This window comes from Microtus ochrogaster, chromosome 2 (genome assembly GCF_000317375.1).
Source record: "Microtus ochrogaster isolate Prairie Vole_2 chromosome 2, MicOch1.0, whole genome shotgun sequence".
NCBI classification, from domain to species: Eukaryota; Metazoa; Chordata; class Mammalia; order Rodentia; family Cricetidae; genus Microtus; species Microtus ochrogaster.
In genome coordinates, this window is record NC_022010.1 from 56,253,498 (window position 1) to 56,272,082 (window position 18,585).

Below are 18,585 nucleotides of genomic sequence, written 5' to 3' on the forward strand. Positions count from 1 at the left end.
TTTTTTTTAACAAAATAAAAAGGGTGGTATGTTGTTCTTTTGGAAAACTACAACTCCCAGACTCCTCCTGGACTATGGATACCTGTGCGCACACCTGCGCGCAGGTATGGGACATCCTTCCCAGACACCCTTGTGCTCCCCGTTAAAAGGCAGAGCCACACGAGGCTCTCTCTCTCGTTTGCCTTTCCTCATGTGTCCTGCACGTCCCTCCCCGCCCTTCTGTGTTTCCCTCCCCCATTAAAGTGGACCCACGTGGGAGCCGCCGTGTTGTGTCTGTGTTTGTTCCGCCGTGTTGTGTCTGTGTTTGTTCCGCCGTGTGTGTCTGTCCTGTGCCCCGTGTTCAAGAAGAACACCCCTGCATTTATTTTTTTTTTTTAAGAAGAACAGTGTGCCAGACGTTGTTGACTTCTGATAAGAGTCCTTACCCTTTCTCAGGAGTGGATTCAGGGTTGGATGAGGGAAAGTTGGGGGAGGGACAGAATGAGGGAAGGGATGGGTAACTGTGGTTGGTACATAAAAAAAAACTTTTAAATAATACTTAAAAAAAAGAGTTGCTGTGGTCTTTTCACAGCAATAAGACCATGGCTAAGACAGTTGCCATATGAACGTCCATATTATGTTTACCCCAACAAGAAGGGCTTATGAAAACAATGCCAAACTTTAGACTGAGAATAATATTTCTACCACTTGTCAAAAGGGAGATTGAAAACATTTAATAATTTGTGGAGGCCGAAAAATGCAGGCCCATTTCCACCTTGTCTGCCATCAGAGTGTTTGGAGACTGATAGGCATAATTGTACCTCCTAACTCAGGAGGTGGTTGCCTGGCTCTTTTGAAATTAAGATAGCTCCACGTCATCCTGACAGGTGGTCAGGATAAGCAAATGGACTTCTGCTCCTGTTGTAACTATGAGGTCACCTAGGGAACAGCGATCTTCAGTGTAAGAGGCCTAGGGCCCCTTAGATACCTAGACAACAGAATGCTAATGATTTTATGTCTCTGAGGGAGTGATAAGGGCATTGACTGTGTGTCTTGTTAATAAAGTCTTTTGTTACCTCCCCCCCTCCATTTATGTTGGGTATAAAATTGTGGAAAAACAAACACGGGTAAATTTCAGGATTTTAGTCACTGGATGCTCCTCTTGATACATCCTACGTTTTCTTGTCTTATTATTTTTATGTGTCTTTATATTCTTTACTTATATTTCTTCAACTCCCAAGCCCCAAACCTGGTAAGAAGTATTTTTGTTGAGGCCAGATCTTGACAATAGGTAAGCCAGCTCCTCTACCACTTCCACTGAATGTATAAGGGTCTGATGAAGATTCAAAATTACAGTCTTATACTGCTGGAAATTGAGGCTCAAAGCACATTAACGAGGAACATGGTAACAAAGATTTGTAGACAAGACTATGGAAAGTGCTTGATGTAAAACAGTATAAAAAAAGTTACTTTAATCCCAAGAGACTTAATTAATTTCAGCCCAAGTTTCCCTTTGTGGTTATTAAGAAAATCTTAAGAAATTAGTTTTAAAATTCTTTTTAATTTTAATTATTAAAGATTTCTCAATGCGTTCATACGGTCTGGATATAGTAAGAGAAAGAATCCATGTGACAAGCTTGACATTTAAAAATGTGCTTCACTAAATAAGACTTAAAACGGAGGTGAAAGCTGAGCATATGTCAGCAATCAAGCGCAGTAATAAATCTGAGGTAAATATTTGCAAGGGCAAAGAGCTGTAGCATCTACCTCAGGCTTGAATCTCCATAGTTAGACAAGAGTAGGACAGAAAGAGCCGTGACTTTTCTAAGACTAGGGCATATTTTATATTGTTTATGTCCTTTCCACTTTTTCCAGTGCTAGAGATCAAACTCAGAGCCTTGTCCATGGCAAGCTAGCACTTGAACACTGAGCAATAGTCCCAGCTCTCTCCTATTTTATTTCAGTGGATTAAGCATATGCCATAAACACTAAGCGCAGCCAAAATAAATGTCTTTTGGAGGAAGATATTATCAGACCATTCACTACGAAGACCATATCTACAATTTCACTCATATGAAATATACATGAGACATACATTAGTTTCCTAGCTTCCTTGAGGTAGAGAATGGGGATCTAATAGTTATGATTAAAAAGTATGGAATACCACAGTGAGATACCAATAATTCGTACCCACTACTATGGTTAGTATGATCATTTTTGAAAATAGAATAACAAGTATTGGCAGAATTCAGACAAGAACATACTTACATGATTTCTAGGAACTTAGAATAGTTTGACCACTGATAGCTCTTGAAAACATAGAACATTTAATCTATTATATAACTTCAAATTTAGTTCTGGGTTATTATTACTAGGGAACTGAAATATATGCTTATGTAAAATCTTGTACACAAATATTCAAGAGGATTTATTCACAGTAGCCAAAAATGTGAATAATCCAACCATCAATGAACTGAATCATAGATAAATGAAGTGTGGTGTATGTAAAAATACTTTTTACTCATATAAAAACTGAAGATTTGATATGTGTTATTACATGGATGACCCTTGAAAGCTCTGCTATATGAAAGAAGCTACAGCCAAATAGCACATGTATATTATTGCATGTGTATGAAGTAACCACAATAGATAAATCCAGCACCAAATAAGCCAGTGATGACCAGGCCATAAAAAGACCACTCACTTCAGTCCCTGAAAATTTGCCCACTCTTGGTAGTATTTGGTTCCTCAGGGAGTGGTGGAAATGTTCTGTAACTAGACATTAGCAATTTTTGCAAAGTACTTAGAAGATATCAACAATCTTCAAACAATACATTGTAATGGAGTAAATCCTATCTTAATGAAAACAAAGTGTCAAGGAAAAAAAGACTATGGGTCTTTTCAGTGTAAAACTCACAAAGACAGACATGACCTCAGTGTAAAGGGTTGGAAAAATACTTTCCAATCAACTGGACCTAAGAAACAAGCTGGTGTGGCTATCCTAATATCTAACAATATAGACTTCAAACTATATTCAATCAAAAGAGACAAAAAAAAGACATTTCAAATTAGTCACAGGAAGAATCCATCAGAGGAAATTTCAATACTGAACATCTGTGCCCCAAATACAACAACACCATCATATGTTAAAAAAAAAATTTCTAAAGCTTAAATCATACAATAAACCCTACACACTAATAATGGAAGATATCAGTACCCCACTCTCACCAAACAGAAACTTAACAGAGAAATAAGAGAATTAAAAGATGTTATGATTCAAATGGGCTTAACAGACATCTATAGAACATTCCATCCAAACATAAAAGAATATACCTTCTTCTTAGCACCTCATGGAAGCTTCTCAAAAATTAACCACATACTAGGTAACAAAGCAAATCTTGACAGATACAGAAATTTTGGAATAACCCCATGTATCTTATCAAATCATCATAGGTTAAAACTAGAATTCAATAGCAACACAAATTCCACAAGCCCATAAATGTATGGAAATTAAACAATGCTTACCAGAATCATCAATGGGTCAAGGAAGAAATAAAGAGAGAAATTAAAGACTTTCTAAAATTTAATGAAAATGACCATACAACATACCCAAATTTATGGGACACAATGAAAGCAGTGTTAAGAGGAAAGTTCATAGCAATAAATGCCTACATAAAGAGCTAGAAAAATCCCACACTAGTGAGTTAGCAAAACATTAGAAAACTCTAAAAGAAACAAAGCTACCCAGGAGGACTGACTGACAGGAAATAATCAAATTGAGAGCTGAAATCAACAAAACAGAAACAAAGAAAAGAATACAAAAAAATCAATAAGACAAAGAGTTGGTTCTTTGAGAAAAGCAACACAATAGACAAACATTTATCCAAACTAACAAAAAGGCTGAAAGAGACTACCCAAATTAACAATATCAGAAGTGGAAATGGGGACATAACAACAGACATGGAAAAAATCCAGAGACTCATTAGGTTATATTTCAAGAACCCATAGTCCACAATTTGGAAAACTTAAAAGAAATGGACAATTTTCTGGATAAATATCATTTGCCAAAATTAAATCAAGAACAAATAAGCAAATTAAATAGACTTATAATTGCTAAAGAAATAGAAATAGTCATCAAAAATCTTCCAACCAAAAAAGCCCAAGTCCAGCATAGAAATATACAAGATTTTCAAAGAACTAATACCAATACTTCTCAAATTGTTCCATACTTTAGAAACAGAAGGAACATTGCCAAATCCTTTTTGTGAGGCCACAATTACTCTGATATCCAAAACATGCAAAGACACTACTAAGAAAGAGAATTACAGACCAATCTCACTCATGAATATTGATGCAAAAATAATCAATAGAACTCAAGAACAATGGCAATGGGTTTTTGATCTTACTGCACGTACTGGCTTTTTGGGAGCCTAGGCAGTTTGGATGCTCACCTTACTAGACCTGGATGGAGGTGGGGGTTCCTTGGACATCCCACAGGGCAGGGAACCCTGATTGCTCTTTGGGCTAATGAGGGAGGGGGACTTGATTGGGGGAGGGGGAGGGAATTGGGTGGCGGGGAAGAGACAGAAATCTTTAATAAACAAATAAATTTATAAAAAAAAAACACTGGCAAATCGAATTCGAGAGCACATCAGAATCAATTCAGCTTCATCCCAGAGATGCAGGGATGGTTCAACATATGAAAATCTGTCAAAACACTCCACCATATAAAAAAACTGGAAACAAAACCCCACATGATCATCTCTTTAGATGTTGAAAAAGCCTTTGACAAAATACAACATTCTTTCATGATAATGGTCTTGGACACAAAGACCATACCTAAACATAATAAAGGCAATATATAGCAAACCAACAACCAATATCAAACTAAATGGAGAGAATCTCAGAGCGATCCCACTGAAATCAGGAATAAGACAAGGTTGTCCACTTTCTCCATATCTACTCAATATAGTTTTTGAGGTCCTAGCTAGAATAGTAAGACAACAAAAGGAGACCAAGGGTTTACAAATTGGAAAAGATGCCAAATTCTCACTATTTGGTGATGATATGACAGTTTACATAAGCAACCCCAAGAATTTTACCAAGGAATTTTGACAACTCATAAACACCTTCAGTAAAGTACAGGATACAAGATTAACTCAAATACATCAGTAACCCTCCTTTTCACTGATGAACATCCTTCAGAATAACCAGATAGCATAAAATATCTCCGAATAACTATGACCAAACAAGTGGAAAACCTGTATGACAAAAACTTTAAATCTTTGAAGAAAGAGATTGAAGAAGACACCAGAAAATGGGAAGATCTCCCATATTCTGTGGTAGGTAGAAATAAAATAGTAAAAATGGCAAGCTTAGCAAAAGCAATCTACAGATTTAATGAAATGCCCATCAAAATCCAGCAAAATTATTTACAGACCTCAAAAAAAAGAAACACTCAGTTTCATATGCAAAAGCAAAAGACCCAGGATAGCCAAAACAGTCCCATACCATAAAAGAACTTCTGGGGGCACCATAATCCCTGAGTTCAAACTCTACTACAGAGCTACACTACTGAAAACAGCCTGGTACTGGCATAAGAACAGACAAGAGGACCAATGCAACCAAATTGAAGACCTAGATATCAATTCACACATCTAAGAATACCTGATTTCTTGACAACAAAGCAAAAATATATAAAATGGAAAAAAGAAAGCATATTCAACAAATGGTGCTGGAATAATTGGATATCAACATGTAGAAGAATGAGAATAGACCCATATCTATCACCATGCACAGAACTCAAATCCAAATGGATCAAAGACCTCAACATAAATCTAACCACACTGAACCTTATAGAAGAGAAAGTGGGAGTACATTTGAACACTCTGGAACAGGAGACCACTTCCTAAATATAACCCCAGCAGCACAGCCATTGAGAGAAACAACTAAAAAATTGGACCTCCTGAAACAGAAAATTCTGTAAAGCAAAGGACATGGTCAACAAGACAAAATAGCAGCCTACAGAATGTGGAAAGATCTTCATCAACCCCACATCAGACAGAGGTCTGATCTCAAAAATATACAAAGAACTCAAGAAATTGGTCATCAAAAAAAAATAATAATCCAATAAAAAAACATGGAGTACAGACCTAAACAGAGAACTCACAGCAGAGGAATCTAAAATGGCTGAAAGACACTTAAGAAAATGCTTAACATCCTTATTCATCAGAGAAATGCAAATCAAAACAACTCTGAGATTTTATCTTACACCTGTAAGAATAGCCAAGATCAAAAACACTGATGACAATTTATGCTGGAGAGGATATGGGGTAAAGGGAACACTCCTCTATTGCTGGTGTAAGTACAAACTGGTACAGCCCCTCTGGATATCAATATGGTGATTTCTCAAAAAGTTTGGAAACGACCTTCCTCAAGACCCAGCAAATAGCATAAAATATCTTGGGGTAACTCTGACCAAGGATGTGAAAGATCTATTTGACAAGAATTTTAAGTCTTTGAAGAAAGAAATTGAAGAGAACACCAGAAAATGGGAGGATCTCCCTTGCTCCTGGATTGGGAGGATCAACATAGTAAAAATGGCAATTCTACCAAAAGCAATCTATAGATTCAATGCAATCCCCATCAAAATACCATCAAAATTCTTCACAGATCTGGAGAAGACAATAATCAACTTTATATGGAAAAACAAAAAAAACCAGGATAGCCAAAACAATCTTATACAACAAAGGATCATCTGGAAGCATTACCATCCCTGACTTCAAACTCTACTACAGAGCTACAGTATTGAAAACAGCTTGGTATTGGCATAAAAACAGAGAAGTCGACCAATGGAATCGAATAGAAGACCCTGACATTAACCCACAAACCTATGAACACCTGATTTTCGATAAAGGAGCTAAAAGTATACAATGGAAAAAAGAGAGCATCTTCAACAAATTGTACTGGCAAAACTGGATGTCAATCTGTAGAAGAATGAAAATAGATCCATATCTATCACCATGCACAAAACTCAAGTCCAAATAGATTAAATAGACCTCAATATCAGTCCGAACACACTGAACCTGATAGACGAGAAAGTGGGAAGTACTCTACAACACATGGGCACAGGAGACCACTTCCTACGTATAACCCGAGCAGCACAGACATTAAAGACCTCATTGAATAAATGGGACCTCCTGAGACTGAGAAGCTTCTGTAAAGCAAAGGACACTGTCGCTAAGACACAAAAACAAACTACTGACTGGGAGAAGATCTTCACCAACCCCGCAACTGACAAAGGTCTGATCTCCAAAATATATAAAGAACTCAAGAAACTAGACCGTAAAAGGCTAATCAACCCAATTATAAAATGGGGCACTGAGCTGAACAGAGAATTCTCAACAGAAGAAGTTCAAATGGCCAAAAGACACTTAAGGTCATGCTCAACTTCCTTAGCAATCAGGGAAATGCAAATCAAGACAACTTTAAGATACCATCTTACACCTGTCAGAATGGCTTAAATCAAAAACACCAATGATAGCCTTTGCTGGAGAGGTTGTGGAGAAAGGGGTACACTCATCCATTGCTGGTGGGAATGCAAACTTCTACAACCACTCTGGAAAGCAGTGTGGTGGTTTCTCAGGAAATTCAGGATCAACCTACCCCTGGACCCAGCAATACCACTCTTGGAAATATATCCAAGAGAGGCCCTATCATACAACAAAAGTATATGCTCAACTATGTTCATAGCAGCATTGTTTGTAATAGCCAGAACCTGGAAACAACCTAGATGCCCTTCAACCACTTTTGAATATATACCCAAAGGATGCTTAATCCTACTACATGGACAGGTGCTCAACTATATTCATAGCAGCATTGTTTGTCATAGCTAGAATGTGGAAGCAGCCTAAATGGCCCTTGATCAAAGAATGGATAAGGAAAATGTGGTACATTTACCCAATGGAGTACTGCACAGCAGAAAAAAATAATGACATGTTGAAATTTGTGGGCAAATGGATGGATCTAGAAAATATCAAATTGAGTGAGGTAACCCAGATACAGAAAGACAAATATCATATGTATTCACACATAAGTGGCTTTTAAACATAAAGTAAAGGAAAACCAGCCTACAATTCACAATCCCAGAGAACCTAGACAACAATGAGGACCCTAGGGGAGACATACATGGATCTAATCTACATGGGATATAGAAAAAGAAAAGATCTCTTGAGAAAGTTTGGAGCATGGGAACCATGGGAGAGGGTAGAAAGGGGAGAGGAGAGGATGGGAGGGGAACAGAGAAAAATATAGAGCTCAACAAAAACAATATAAATAAAATCCAAACTAAGTCACATATGTATTAGTTTTTCTTCAGATTAGATTTGTGACTACTTTATACATATAAGTATTTCGTACATTTTATATGAATGATTTCCCGAAAGCCCCCAAAATGGCAACAGATCTTGTAGAATTGGGACTGCAGGAAGTTCTTAGCTGCCCTATAGGTACTAGAAATCCAATTCCATACTCTGGAAGAGCAGCCAGTGATCTTAGCCACTGAGTCATCTTTTTAGCCCTCCAGTAACTAATTTTCAAAATACTCAATGTCTGTAGATATCAGGGAAATGCAAATTAAAACTGAGATACCACTTCACCCCAGTCAAGGGACTATTAAGAAGAAAAAGCACCACAGATGTTCAAGAAGATGTGGGGAAAAGAAGAATGCTAACTCACTGCTGTGGTGGTACATATTGATACAGTAACTATGGACATTGGCTTGGAAGCACCCCAAAAGTTTATAAAGAGAATTACAAAATGATTCAGCTATATACTTCTGGGAAAATACCCAAAAGACTCCAGGTTCTACCACAAAAGCACTTAAATATCCATGCTTATTGCAGTTCCATTCATAACTTAGATGTCCATCCACAGATGAGTGACTAATTAAAATATAGTATATATGCACATGGTGTAATATTGTCCAGTTATATATAGAAATAGAATCATGAAATTTGCTTTAAGAAAAAGATGTGTCTGGAAAGCATGAACATTAAACAAGGAGAAACCAAATTCAGAATGACAAAATGTATATGTTCTGCCTCAAATGTGGACAAATGTAGATTATAGCCAGTGTGTGTGTGAAGGTGTGTGTGTGTATATGTGTGTGTGTGTAAATAAGACTAAGGGTGAGAAAAGTTTAACAAATCCTGGAAAGGTGACTGAGAGAGAGAGTAATAGTATTAGGTTATGAGGTAGAATCGGGGGTGTCAACACAGGGACAACACCGGAAAGAGGAAAATCAACAGGGAGTGAGGAAGCTCTAAGGCAGGAGCGATGGTGTGGCAGGGCTATGGAGAAAATGGGAGGAAGGGAAACCACAAAAATTCACTTTTTGAATTTTTGAAATGTTTGAAAATGTCATAATACTATCTAGCATATTATATCCTGATTTAAAAAATTAAAAATGAGGAAAAGTCAATGACTGTTGCCAAATCGGTGAAATGAACAAAAACTACCTAACATGAATTAAGGTGCTATGGAAATGTTGCTTAAAACATAAAGATAGTACATGACAAAAAAATTAAAATGTCTATCTACAAGCCTCAACTAAAGGAAAACAAAAAGCGAGTTCTCTCTGTAGGAGAAAAATTAAACAGAAACCCATAAATGACAAAACATAGGAAGTAAGGGAAAGGGAATCTTAAGATTCTGTCTCTGCAGGAAAGTTACGGTGGAGATGGTCAGCATTGTTTGATTTGTTGTTGCTGTTTGTTCTCTCAAGACAGGGTCCAAGTATTCAGCTCTGGTTGTCCTATACCTCACTGTATAGACCAGGCCGGCCCCTAATTCACAGAGATCAGTCTGTCTCTGCTTTCCAAAGCCTGAGATTAAAGCCTTGGGACACTACACTATGATTGCTTAACCATACATGTATATTACATTGTTTTCTTCTTCAAAAATAGCTGATTAATACAGACATTTATTACAGATTTTTAAAAGATAAACTTCTATAATCTCTCTTTCTCTCCTGTCTGTATACATATGTGCATGTTTGTGCATGTATGCATATGTGTCTGTACATCAGAGAGGGGGTGTGTGCGTGTGTGTAAACATATGTGCTTTTGAAGGCAGAGATCAATAAATAGTGCTGTTTAACTTGTGTCACTTCCTGGAGTCCCTGGTTACTCTAGGATGTCTGGCCAATTAACCCCAGATGTTTCTCCTTCCTGCCTCCCCAGCTTTGTGATCACAAGCATACTCCCTCCCATCTGGCTTTTTATGTGGGTGCTGGGCTTCAATTGTCCCCTTTGATTTGCCGTCACTTCTACTTACCCTCTTGCTTTACTGGCAGAGGAACTATCTTCTCTTCATATCCTAGGGGGTGAGTCATGGACACAACCAGGTGCTGGAGGCCCAAGGATCTAACAGTTTTCAAAGAGATGTTGTTTATTTTAGAGATGGTCACTGTGCTATTTGGGTTCTTGGTAAAGTACTCTTCCCGCATGGACACTAGGGCTTGTGAAGGGTAAATGGAGATTCCAGGAGCAGGCTTTCCCACTGCTGAACAGTGAAGGCTAAGGAGATCTTCAGAGCCAGGAACAGGATGGAGTTCAGTTGCTAATTCAGATACAGCTGCGGCAAAGAGAAGGAAACAATATTAATATAAATGTATGTCCTTACTAAATTATCTGCTGTTAAAGGATGCTGTTTTCCCAATTTTTTATGACACATGAATGTTAAGACATAACCCTCTTGTATACCTCCCGTCACATGCCATAAAACTTCCAAAACCTTTTGCGCTGTTCACTGACTGCTGTCTCAACTTCTATACAGCTATAAATTATATTATATAACCCCAGTATTTCACACTTATATGCATGATAAAGAACTCTGATGTTCTCACTCTTCTTATTTGAAGACTGGGAACCCTGTTTCCTTTAGTCTTCACCTTTCCTTGTTATTCCCTACTATCTCCTTTTTTCTCATATCTTCTCTTTGCCTTTGTAACAAACTTCTGATGCTCGTCCTGGGTTTTCTCCACCTAATGGAAGCCTGTGAAGTATAATGTAAAAAAAAAGAGACACGAGGTAATAGCTCCTGCCAGAACACACAAACTCCACTGGCCTCCATCATTTTTCTCCTGTCTAAGTAACTTGGACTCATCAACAATTTTTCTTAATGACGCTTTCTCTGGACAATGTCCTTAATAACTGTAACTCCACAATGTCTGCCCCCATTATGGGACCTAGAGAAAGGGTTATATACTTAGGACGTTAAGGCAGGTTTGTCCTCCATGGCTGCCATATGGAAAGGTGTTAAACAGACACTTGTAGCAAGCTTCATCTTCAAATGTCACTTTTTGGATGGTTATGAAGGAGGCATTGGGTTCCAGGATCTTGCAGTGCAGCCTGTTCACATATGGTGGGATAATATTTTCTCCATATTTATGGCTGTAAGTGCCGATATTTTGAAGCAATGGACCTTGAACTTTCTGCCAGGTGACTTGCTCAACATTCGCCAGACTTGTCAAGTTGCAGAAGATGGTCACATTTCTCCCTAGGATAGCTCTCTCATAATTGTTATGCTTTATCCTCAGTGAAGACTCTGAAATTTGAGGTTCATTGTTAAAAGATATATTCTTCCATACTTCTGCAGACTATTCAAACAGCTCTCATCTCCCTGTCTTATGATTACCATTTTCATTGCCTCTTTTGCTCAATAAAAAAATGAGGCATGTGTGACAACATATTCCTCATGGATTGAGGAGGATTGTGCATTCAAGACCAACTTATGATACATAGTTGAGACTATGTCTCAATAAAAAGGAAAAGTTCTGGATATTGTATGTATATTATCAGTATTAGAATGCTTTCCTGGCACATTCAGGTTCCTGCATTGGATCCTCAGACATAGGAGAAAGAAAGGCAGAGACAGACAGACTGAGAGACACAGGGACAAGAGACAGAGACCAAGACAATGAGAAGAAAAAGAACTGCATATGTTCTTCAACATTGAATATTCAGTTTCTAAATTGGTTTCTGGCACATATTACCTAATACATACTTATTAATGATAAAAATTAAGAATTATAAATTAACAAATATAAGGCAATATATACATATGTATATATACTTAACAGACATATTTGTGTGTATATAACACATATATATATATGATCAAGCCTGTATCGTATTACTAATGTATATAGCTACACATGTATCATAAAGTAATCATTATTCCACACCTGTCTTAATTGCTCATGTACTTATTTAAGAAAATACATCATCAGGAAAATGCAGGTTAAACTGAGGACTACATATGCACTAGATATTTACAATGAAAGGCAAACAATGTCAACTTTGAGAATATGCAGAAACAATACGCCTCACACACACTGCTGAAGGGAATGAAAATTCTGTTGGATGCTTGGTAAAAATTCTTGGTGTTATCTGATCACTGAACATTAGCATTCTCTATAAGAAATAAGTTTTCTCATAATTTAAATGTCATAGAAGTGTATACATGTGTTCTCCAAAAACATAAAGATATTCATAGAAACATTATTCGTCATGATCAAAACCAAAATCAAATTAAGAATGTATTTTGTACCACATGGCAGTGGATGATCCCACACTTATTGGTATGGGGGCAGGATACATTGGCCTCAGGAGGTTATTTTTTTGAAACGATATGGAGTTGGAGTAGGGAATTGAAGGTGGATCTTAGAGGAGTATGAGCAATGGGGGATAAATATGATCAAAATATATTATATAAAATTACCAAATAATTGATAAAATATTATGTTAAATAGGATAGATTGCATAAATAAATTAAAAAATGAGATTTAATAAACTATAGTTTCCCTAAAATTTTGGATAAATCATAGCAATATATTAAGAAGCAGAAACAAATAAATAGATGCTAAGTGGCCATGCATTATTATTAAAGTCATCAACAGATAAAAAAAACCCATAATCTAAGGAGCTAGGATAAGAATATGGGAGTTCAATAAGATTGGCCTCCATAGGCTCATTTATTTGAATGTCTGGTCAGACTACTTGAGAGGAATTAGGAAGAAATTCACACTAGAAATAAGTGTGGCCTTGATTTAGAAAGTGTGTCACTGAAGGTGCTATTTGAGCTATTCAAAGTACAAGCCAGGTCCAGTGTCCGTCTCTTCCTGCTGCCTGTGGATCTGGATGTAGAACTCTCAGCTACAACGTCTGTTTACATGCTGCCATGCTCTCTGCCATTAGGATAATAGACCTCTGAAACTGTAAGTAAGCCCCAGTTAACTGCCTAGGTCATGGCATCTTTCATGACAATAAAGCAGTGATTAAGTCAGAAGTAGGTACCAGGGACCAGAATATTATTGTGACAGGCCTAAGCATCCTGCTTGTGGACATAAAGTAGACTTGGGGATTTTGGACTAGAGAAACATTGAATGTTTCAAGCATGGTTTAAAGGGATAAAGTAGTAAAAAAGCAGCAGGGCTTAGAGCAATGTAGATTATGATGGCCTGGCTCAAAAAGTTTTAAAGTAGAAGAATAATAGGAAGTGACCTAATAGTTGTTCTTGTGATATTTTGATGAAGAATGTGGCTGCTTATTTTTTCTCTTGTCCTAAAAATTTGACATATGCTAAATTGAAGAGTTTAAGAATCCTGGCATTGGCAGTGGAGATTTCAAGAGACCCTACTGTTGACTCTGTTATATGGTTTGTAGTAATCATATTTATGCAGATATATAATGAAAAGGAGAAAGCTGAGAAAAAGAAAAGCACAAATGTACAGTTTGAGGAGAAAAGGAGCACCATGGGTTGTAAGAAAGTTAAGTTTTGTAATTAAGAAGGTAAAAACTTGGGGCTGGAGTGATGGCTCAGTGGTTAAGAGCACTGCTCTTCCAGAGGACCTGGGTTCAATTCCCAGCACCCGTATGGCAGCTCACAGCTGTCTGAAGATGAAGTTGCAAGGGATATGACACCTTCACACCAATGAACATAAAAAAATAAAAGTTAAATAAACCATAAAAAGAAGGTAAAAACTTTAAAGAAAAGTCTAATGCTAAATAGATTAAATGGAGTGGAAACCAATAGGCAAGATCTGATGTAGCTAAGTTTCAAACTGTGGAAAGGATTAAAGAAAAGTTTAAGCAGTGACAGAAACCATCAACAATAGAAAACTGGTAGAAATACATTTGAACAAGGTAGCCCAGCAAGCAGTAGAACTTAAGACACTTTGGCCATTTGGTTCTGATTTCAGGGCCAAGAAAACAAGAAAGGGATTATGGAATCTCCCTCTGCAGCTAAGGAAAGATGCTGAGGCCAAGCATGTATATGCAGTGACCCCCTCATGGAGACTCAGTGGGACCACTTAATGAAAACGTGAAGGTGAAGCTTGGATTTTTTCGAAGACCTCAATATGCTGAAAATGCAAGAGCCATGGGATACTGTTGTGGTGGTTTTCTGTTTTGCCAAGTTCCCAAAATCATTAAGTCCCAAAGAAATCACACAGAGGTCTATATTATAACTAATATTAGCCCATTATTCTTATCTTTGTTAACCATGTAGCTTGGTACCTTTTTCGGTGAGGCAGGCACATCTTGCTTCTTCTGTGGCTGGGTCAGGACTGTAGAATAGGACTTCCTTCTTCCCAGAATTCTCCTGTTCTCATTGACCCACCTCTACTTCTTGTCTGGTTGTTCTGCCTATACTTCCTGCCTGGCTACTGGCCATTCAGCATTTATTTAAAATATAATTGACAGGCTACAGACCATTGTCCCACAGCAGGATACCTGCCAAAGAAGTATGCAGACCAAGTGTGGAACCAGCTCAAGAGAGAGAAGAGTCATTCAGGCAACAGAGCTGGAATAAGTGGTAAATCCAAGAGCTCTTGGATGTTAGACATCAAGATGTAGTAAGTGCAGTGTGCTCACTGACTTTTTTTTCTTGTTTTGTTTCAATATGTCTTCATTATATTCTCTTTCCTCTCTTTTGGAATGAATGCAATGTATATCCTGTGCCACTGTGTGTTGGAAGTGTTTGATCTGTTTTTTAATTTTTATTTTACAGGAGGATACAATTAAGAGACTTTGAACTTTTAAACAGTGTTGAGACTGTAATGGACTATGGGAACTTGTGAAGTTAGAGTGAATACATTTATGCATAATTATATGACTGCAAACCTACGTGTTCTGGGGTGTGAAATGTGGTTTGAATAAGGATGGTCTCCATTGGTTCATATATTTGAAAGCTTAGTTCTCAGGGACTGGCACCACTTGAGGGGATAGGAAGGTATGGTCTTGTTGGTGTAGATGTGGCCTTGTTGGAAGAAGTGTGGCATGGCTGGTGGGCATTTAGATTGAAAAGTTCAACCCAGACCCAATGACACACTCCTTTTTCAATTGCCTGTGGATTTCAATGTAGAACTCTCAGCTATGATGTCTGACTGCCTTCCACCATGTTCCATACTATGAGGATAATGGATTAAACCTCTGAACCTATAAACAAGTCCTCAAAAAAATGATTCATTTTGTAAGAGTTGCTGTGATCATGGCCTCTTTTCACACATAGAACACTGACTAAGAATGTAATAGGAAAGGGGTCTGATTACTACGGTGAAAAACTTCCCTAGTGTCTACTTTATTTAAATGCAAAGGTTAAAACCCGGCCACACATCTTGATCCACTTTTCTCATATGATGTCACAAGCTTTTCACTCATTTTATTTCATGATCAAATAGAAGCAACTTTGCATTAAATATATTTTTAAATAAATACAATAAATCTCAAGTGTGCAAAAGCATCATGAATCACTCAAACACATGGGCCAAGTTTATTGTTTAGAGAAACACTGCATTCCCTAGCCAGTTCTGTGTTCATGCTTTACCTGGGCTGATTTGCAGGACTGTGGTCTTCCAGCAAGAGTTTCCATTCCTGCATCTCAGCATTTTCATCTCAGAAATAGGTTTAACATTACCTGACTCACAGTGTTGAACAAAATGAAAACATGGGGCCATCTGACAGTAATAAGTCAGCACAAGCATTTTAGTTTCCACAGGTCATTTGGTCCCTGCCTTCAGGGAAGGCTTGAACAATACACATGACAATCTAAGCTGGCAACACAAAAATGTAACAATTAACATTGATCCCACAACAGCGTCTGCACTGCTTTGTCTCTCACCATCATTTGCTTCCAGGTTATCGTTATCCTTTATAATCAAAGATATTCAAGACAGAAGTCTTCCTCATAATGCATTTTATTTATTTATTCATTATTCTTACTTGGTGCAAGGGATTGAAGCCAGGACCTACTCATGCTTAGAAGAAGCTTTATCATCAAACCTAATCCTCTCTTTTGAGTTTAACAGGTGTACTGTTGTTTCCTCTTCCAAACTTTATTTTTCAAAGATTTATTATATACATTTAATTAGACTTGTGACTACAGGTATGTGCCCTTGAGTACCACAAAGGGTAAAAGATGATTCAGAGCTGCATTTATAGGTGCTTTGAGCCTCCTAATATAGGTGCTGGAAACAGTATTGGGTCTCCCAACACCTAACCACCAAGTCACCTCCCTAGTCCTCTCTTACAAATTTTTAAAGAACACTAGTTATTGTCTTAATCTGAGAAAAAAATGATAGAATAAATGTTGGTAACTCAATGATTAAGGATGAACAGGAAATATTAAGATGATATTTATTGAAGTATTATATTAGATTAGCTTGTAATAATAGAGAAATTCACAAAGGAAATTATATATATGCTTTCCCACATAATAAAAAAACTCTTGATGATTAAGAAAGGCCTCAGAACAAGTCAATCTCAACATTAAACATATATATATGCTGTAGACTGTGAACATGGGGATAATTCGAAGAAACAGACTGATGTTGTGAGGAGATCCTTGGCATCCTGGCAGCTGGTCTGCGATCTTTACAGTTACATAAAACAGACATGTAGGAAAATTTGTGACTTGGGCATGAGTTGCATATACCTCAGAAGCTGTTAGCTGCCTTCAATCTCACATTTCTCCCACTGTGTATAGTCATAGTCATAGATTCAGATATGCTTATTGAATGATTTGATATTTGGGTGATTATATAGATGTATGATTAAAACACAGAGCCTATAAAACATTCTTTTTCACCTACTTAGGTAAACATAAATTGCCTGTTACCTGGTATTCATTTGTAATTTAATTACAACTAAAAGTGTATAAGAGAAATGGAGTTACCTGATTCGCGTGTGCAGATATGAAGCACTGAGAGATGGAGAAGGCAATGGAGTGAAAAGTTCATTGTATCCTGGATGAAAGTCTTCACTGTCAAAATCTCTTATTTTCTAGCTGAATTTCCAAATGCGACTGCAATTCACTTCCACTGTTAAAAAGCTTCACACACAAAATGATCACACATGTGATCTAAGAGTCATGAGTTCTTTTCTGGGGTTAATAGATAGAGGGAGGAACTGATCTCCAGGGGCAAGAATGAAGTGATCCTTATCCTGATGGGCAGATAGGCCTTTAATTTAATATATGAATGCCTTATCATGAAATGGGAAACAGGTTTTTATTTTTTTATTAACAGGTGAATTCTAGGACAAATTGGCCTTTATTGGCCTAGTCAAAACATTTATCTGACTTGATGTAGCCAGATATGGATATAGATATAGCCAGATATACAGATATAGGCTGGATGGCGGTGGCATATGCTTTTAATAAATCCCAGCACTTGGAAGCAGAGGCAGGCAGAGCTCTGTGAGTTCGAGGCCAGCATGGTCTACAGAGCTAGTTCCAGGACAGGCTCCAAAACTACAGAGAAACCCTGACTCGAAAAACCAAAAAAGAAAAAAAAGAAAGAAATACAGATACAAATATAGATGATTTGATATAGAAACAGATACACGTATAGAGTATAGTTTAGTATAGTATAGTATAGTATAGTATAGTATAGTATAGTATAGAATAGTATAGTAGAATGTCCTTCTGTATATGTGTTGCTTTTATTGTTTGATGAATAAAACTGTTTCGACCAATGGCTTAACAGAGCAAAGCCAGGTAGGATACCTGAACAGAGATATAGAGAGTAGGCAGAGTCAAAGAGACTTCAGTAAGAAACCTAGGAAACAAGACATATAGAGAATGAGGTAACATCACAGCCACATGGAAATACGTAGACTAATCAGAATGGGTTACTTTAAGATGTAACAGTTGGCTAGAAATACACATGAGCTATTAGGCAAACAGTGTTTTAATTAATACAGTTTCTGTATTCAGGTGTAGGCAGCTTGGAAATAAAAGTGCAGTTTCTGTTTACAGATGGTGCCCAAATGCTTGGCAAGAATTTTCACATAATACCTGAGGAAGCCTTTAAAAAATTCTAGTCAGGCAGGCTTGCCTTTAATTTCAGCACTCAGGAGGCAGAGACAGGAGGCTCTCTGTGAGTGTGAGACAAGCCTGGTCTATAAGATCAATTTCCAGGACAGCCAGGGCTGTTACACAGAGAAACCCTGTCTTGAAAAAACAAAACAAAACAAAAAAGATTCTAGACAGATGAGAACAGTCAACCACAGCTTCTTGGTAACCATCTTTTCTCCAGTAGGCTCT

The 18,585-nt window shown here is 37.4% G+C and overlaps 2 protein-coding genes across 2 annotated transcripts in view; both read right to left on the reverse strand.

The window, feature by feature from the left end:
- Positions 1–17,278, reverse strand: part of LOC101993096 (OX-2 membrane glycoprotein-like) — a 47,083-nt gene extending 29,805 nt beyond the window's left edge. Inside the window, exons 1-3 of the mRNA XM_005345122.1 lie at positions 17,215–17,278; positions 11,248–11,586; positions 10,315–10,614 (exon numbers count right to left, since the gene is read on the reverse strand). Of these exons, the coding sequence (XP_005345179.1) occupies positions 10,315–10,614; positions 11,248–11,586; positions 17,215–17,278 (703 nt within the window). The remainder of the gene's footprint in view (positions 1–10,314; positions 10,615–11,247; positions 11,587–17,214) is intronic.
- A 740-nt stretch (positions 17,279–18,018) lies between these two features.
- LOC101993376 (OX-2 membrane glycoprotein-like) overlaps positions 18,019–18,585 on the reverse strand; it is a 61,327-nt gene continuing 60,760 nt past the window's right edge. Inside the window, exon 5 of the mRNA XM_013351871.1 lies at positions 18,019–18,097. Within this exon, the coding sequence (XP_013207325.1) occupies positions 18,019–18,097 (79 nt within the window). The remainder of the gene's footprint in view (positions 18,098–18,585) is intronic.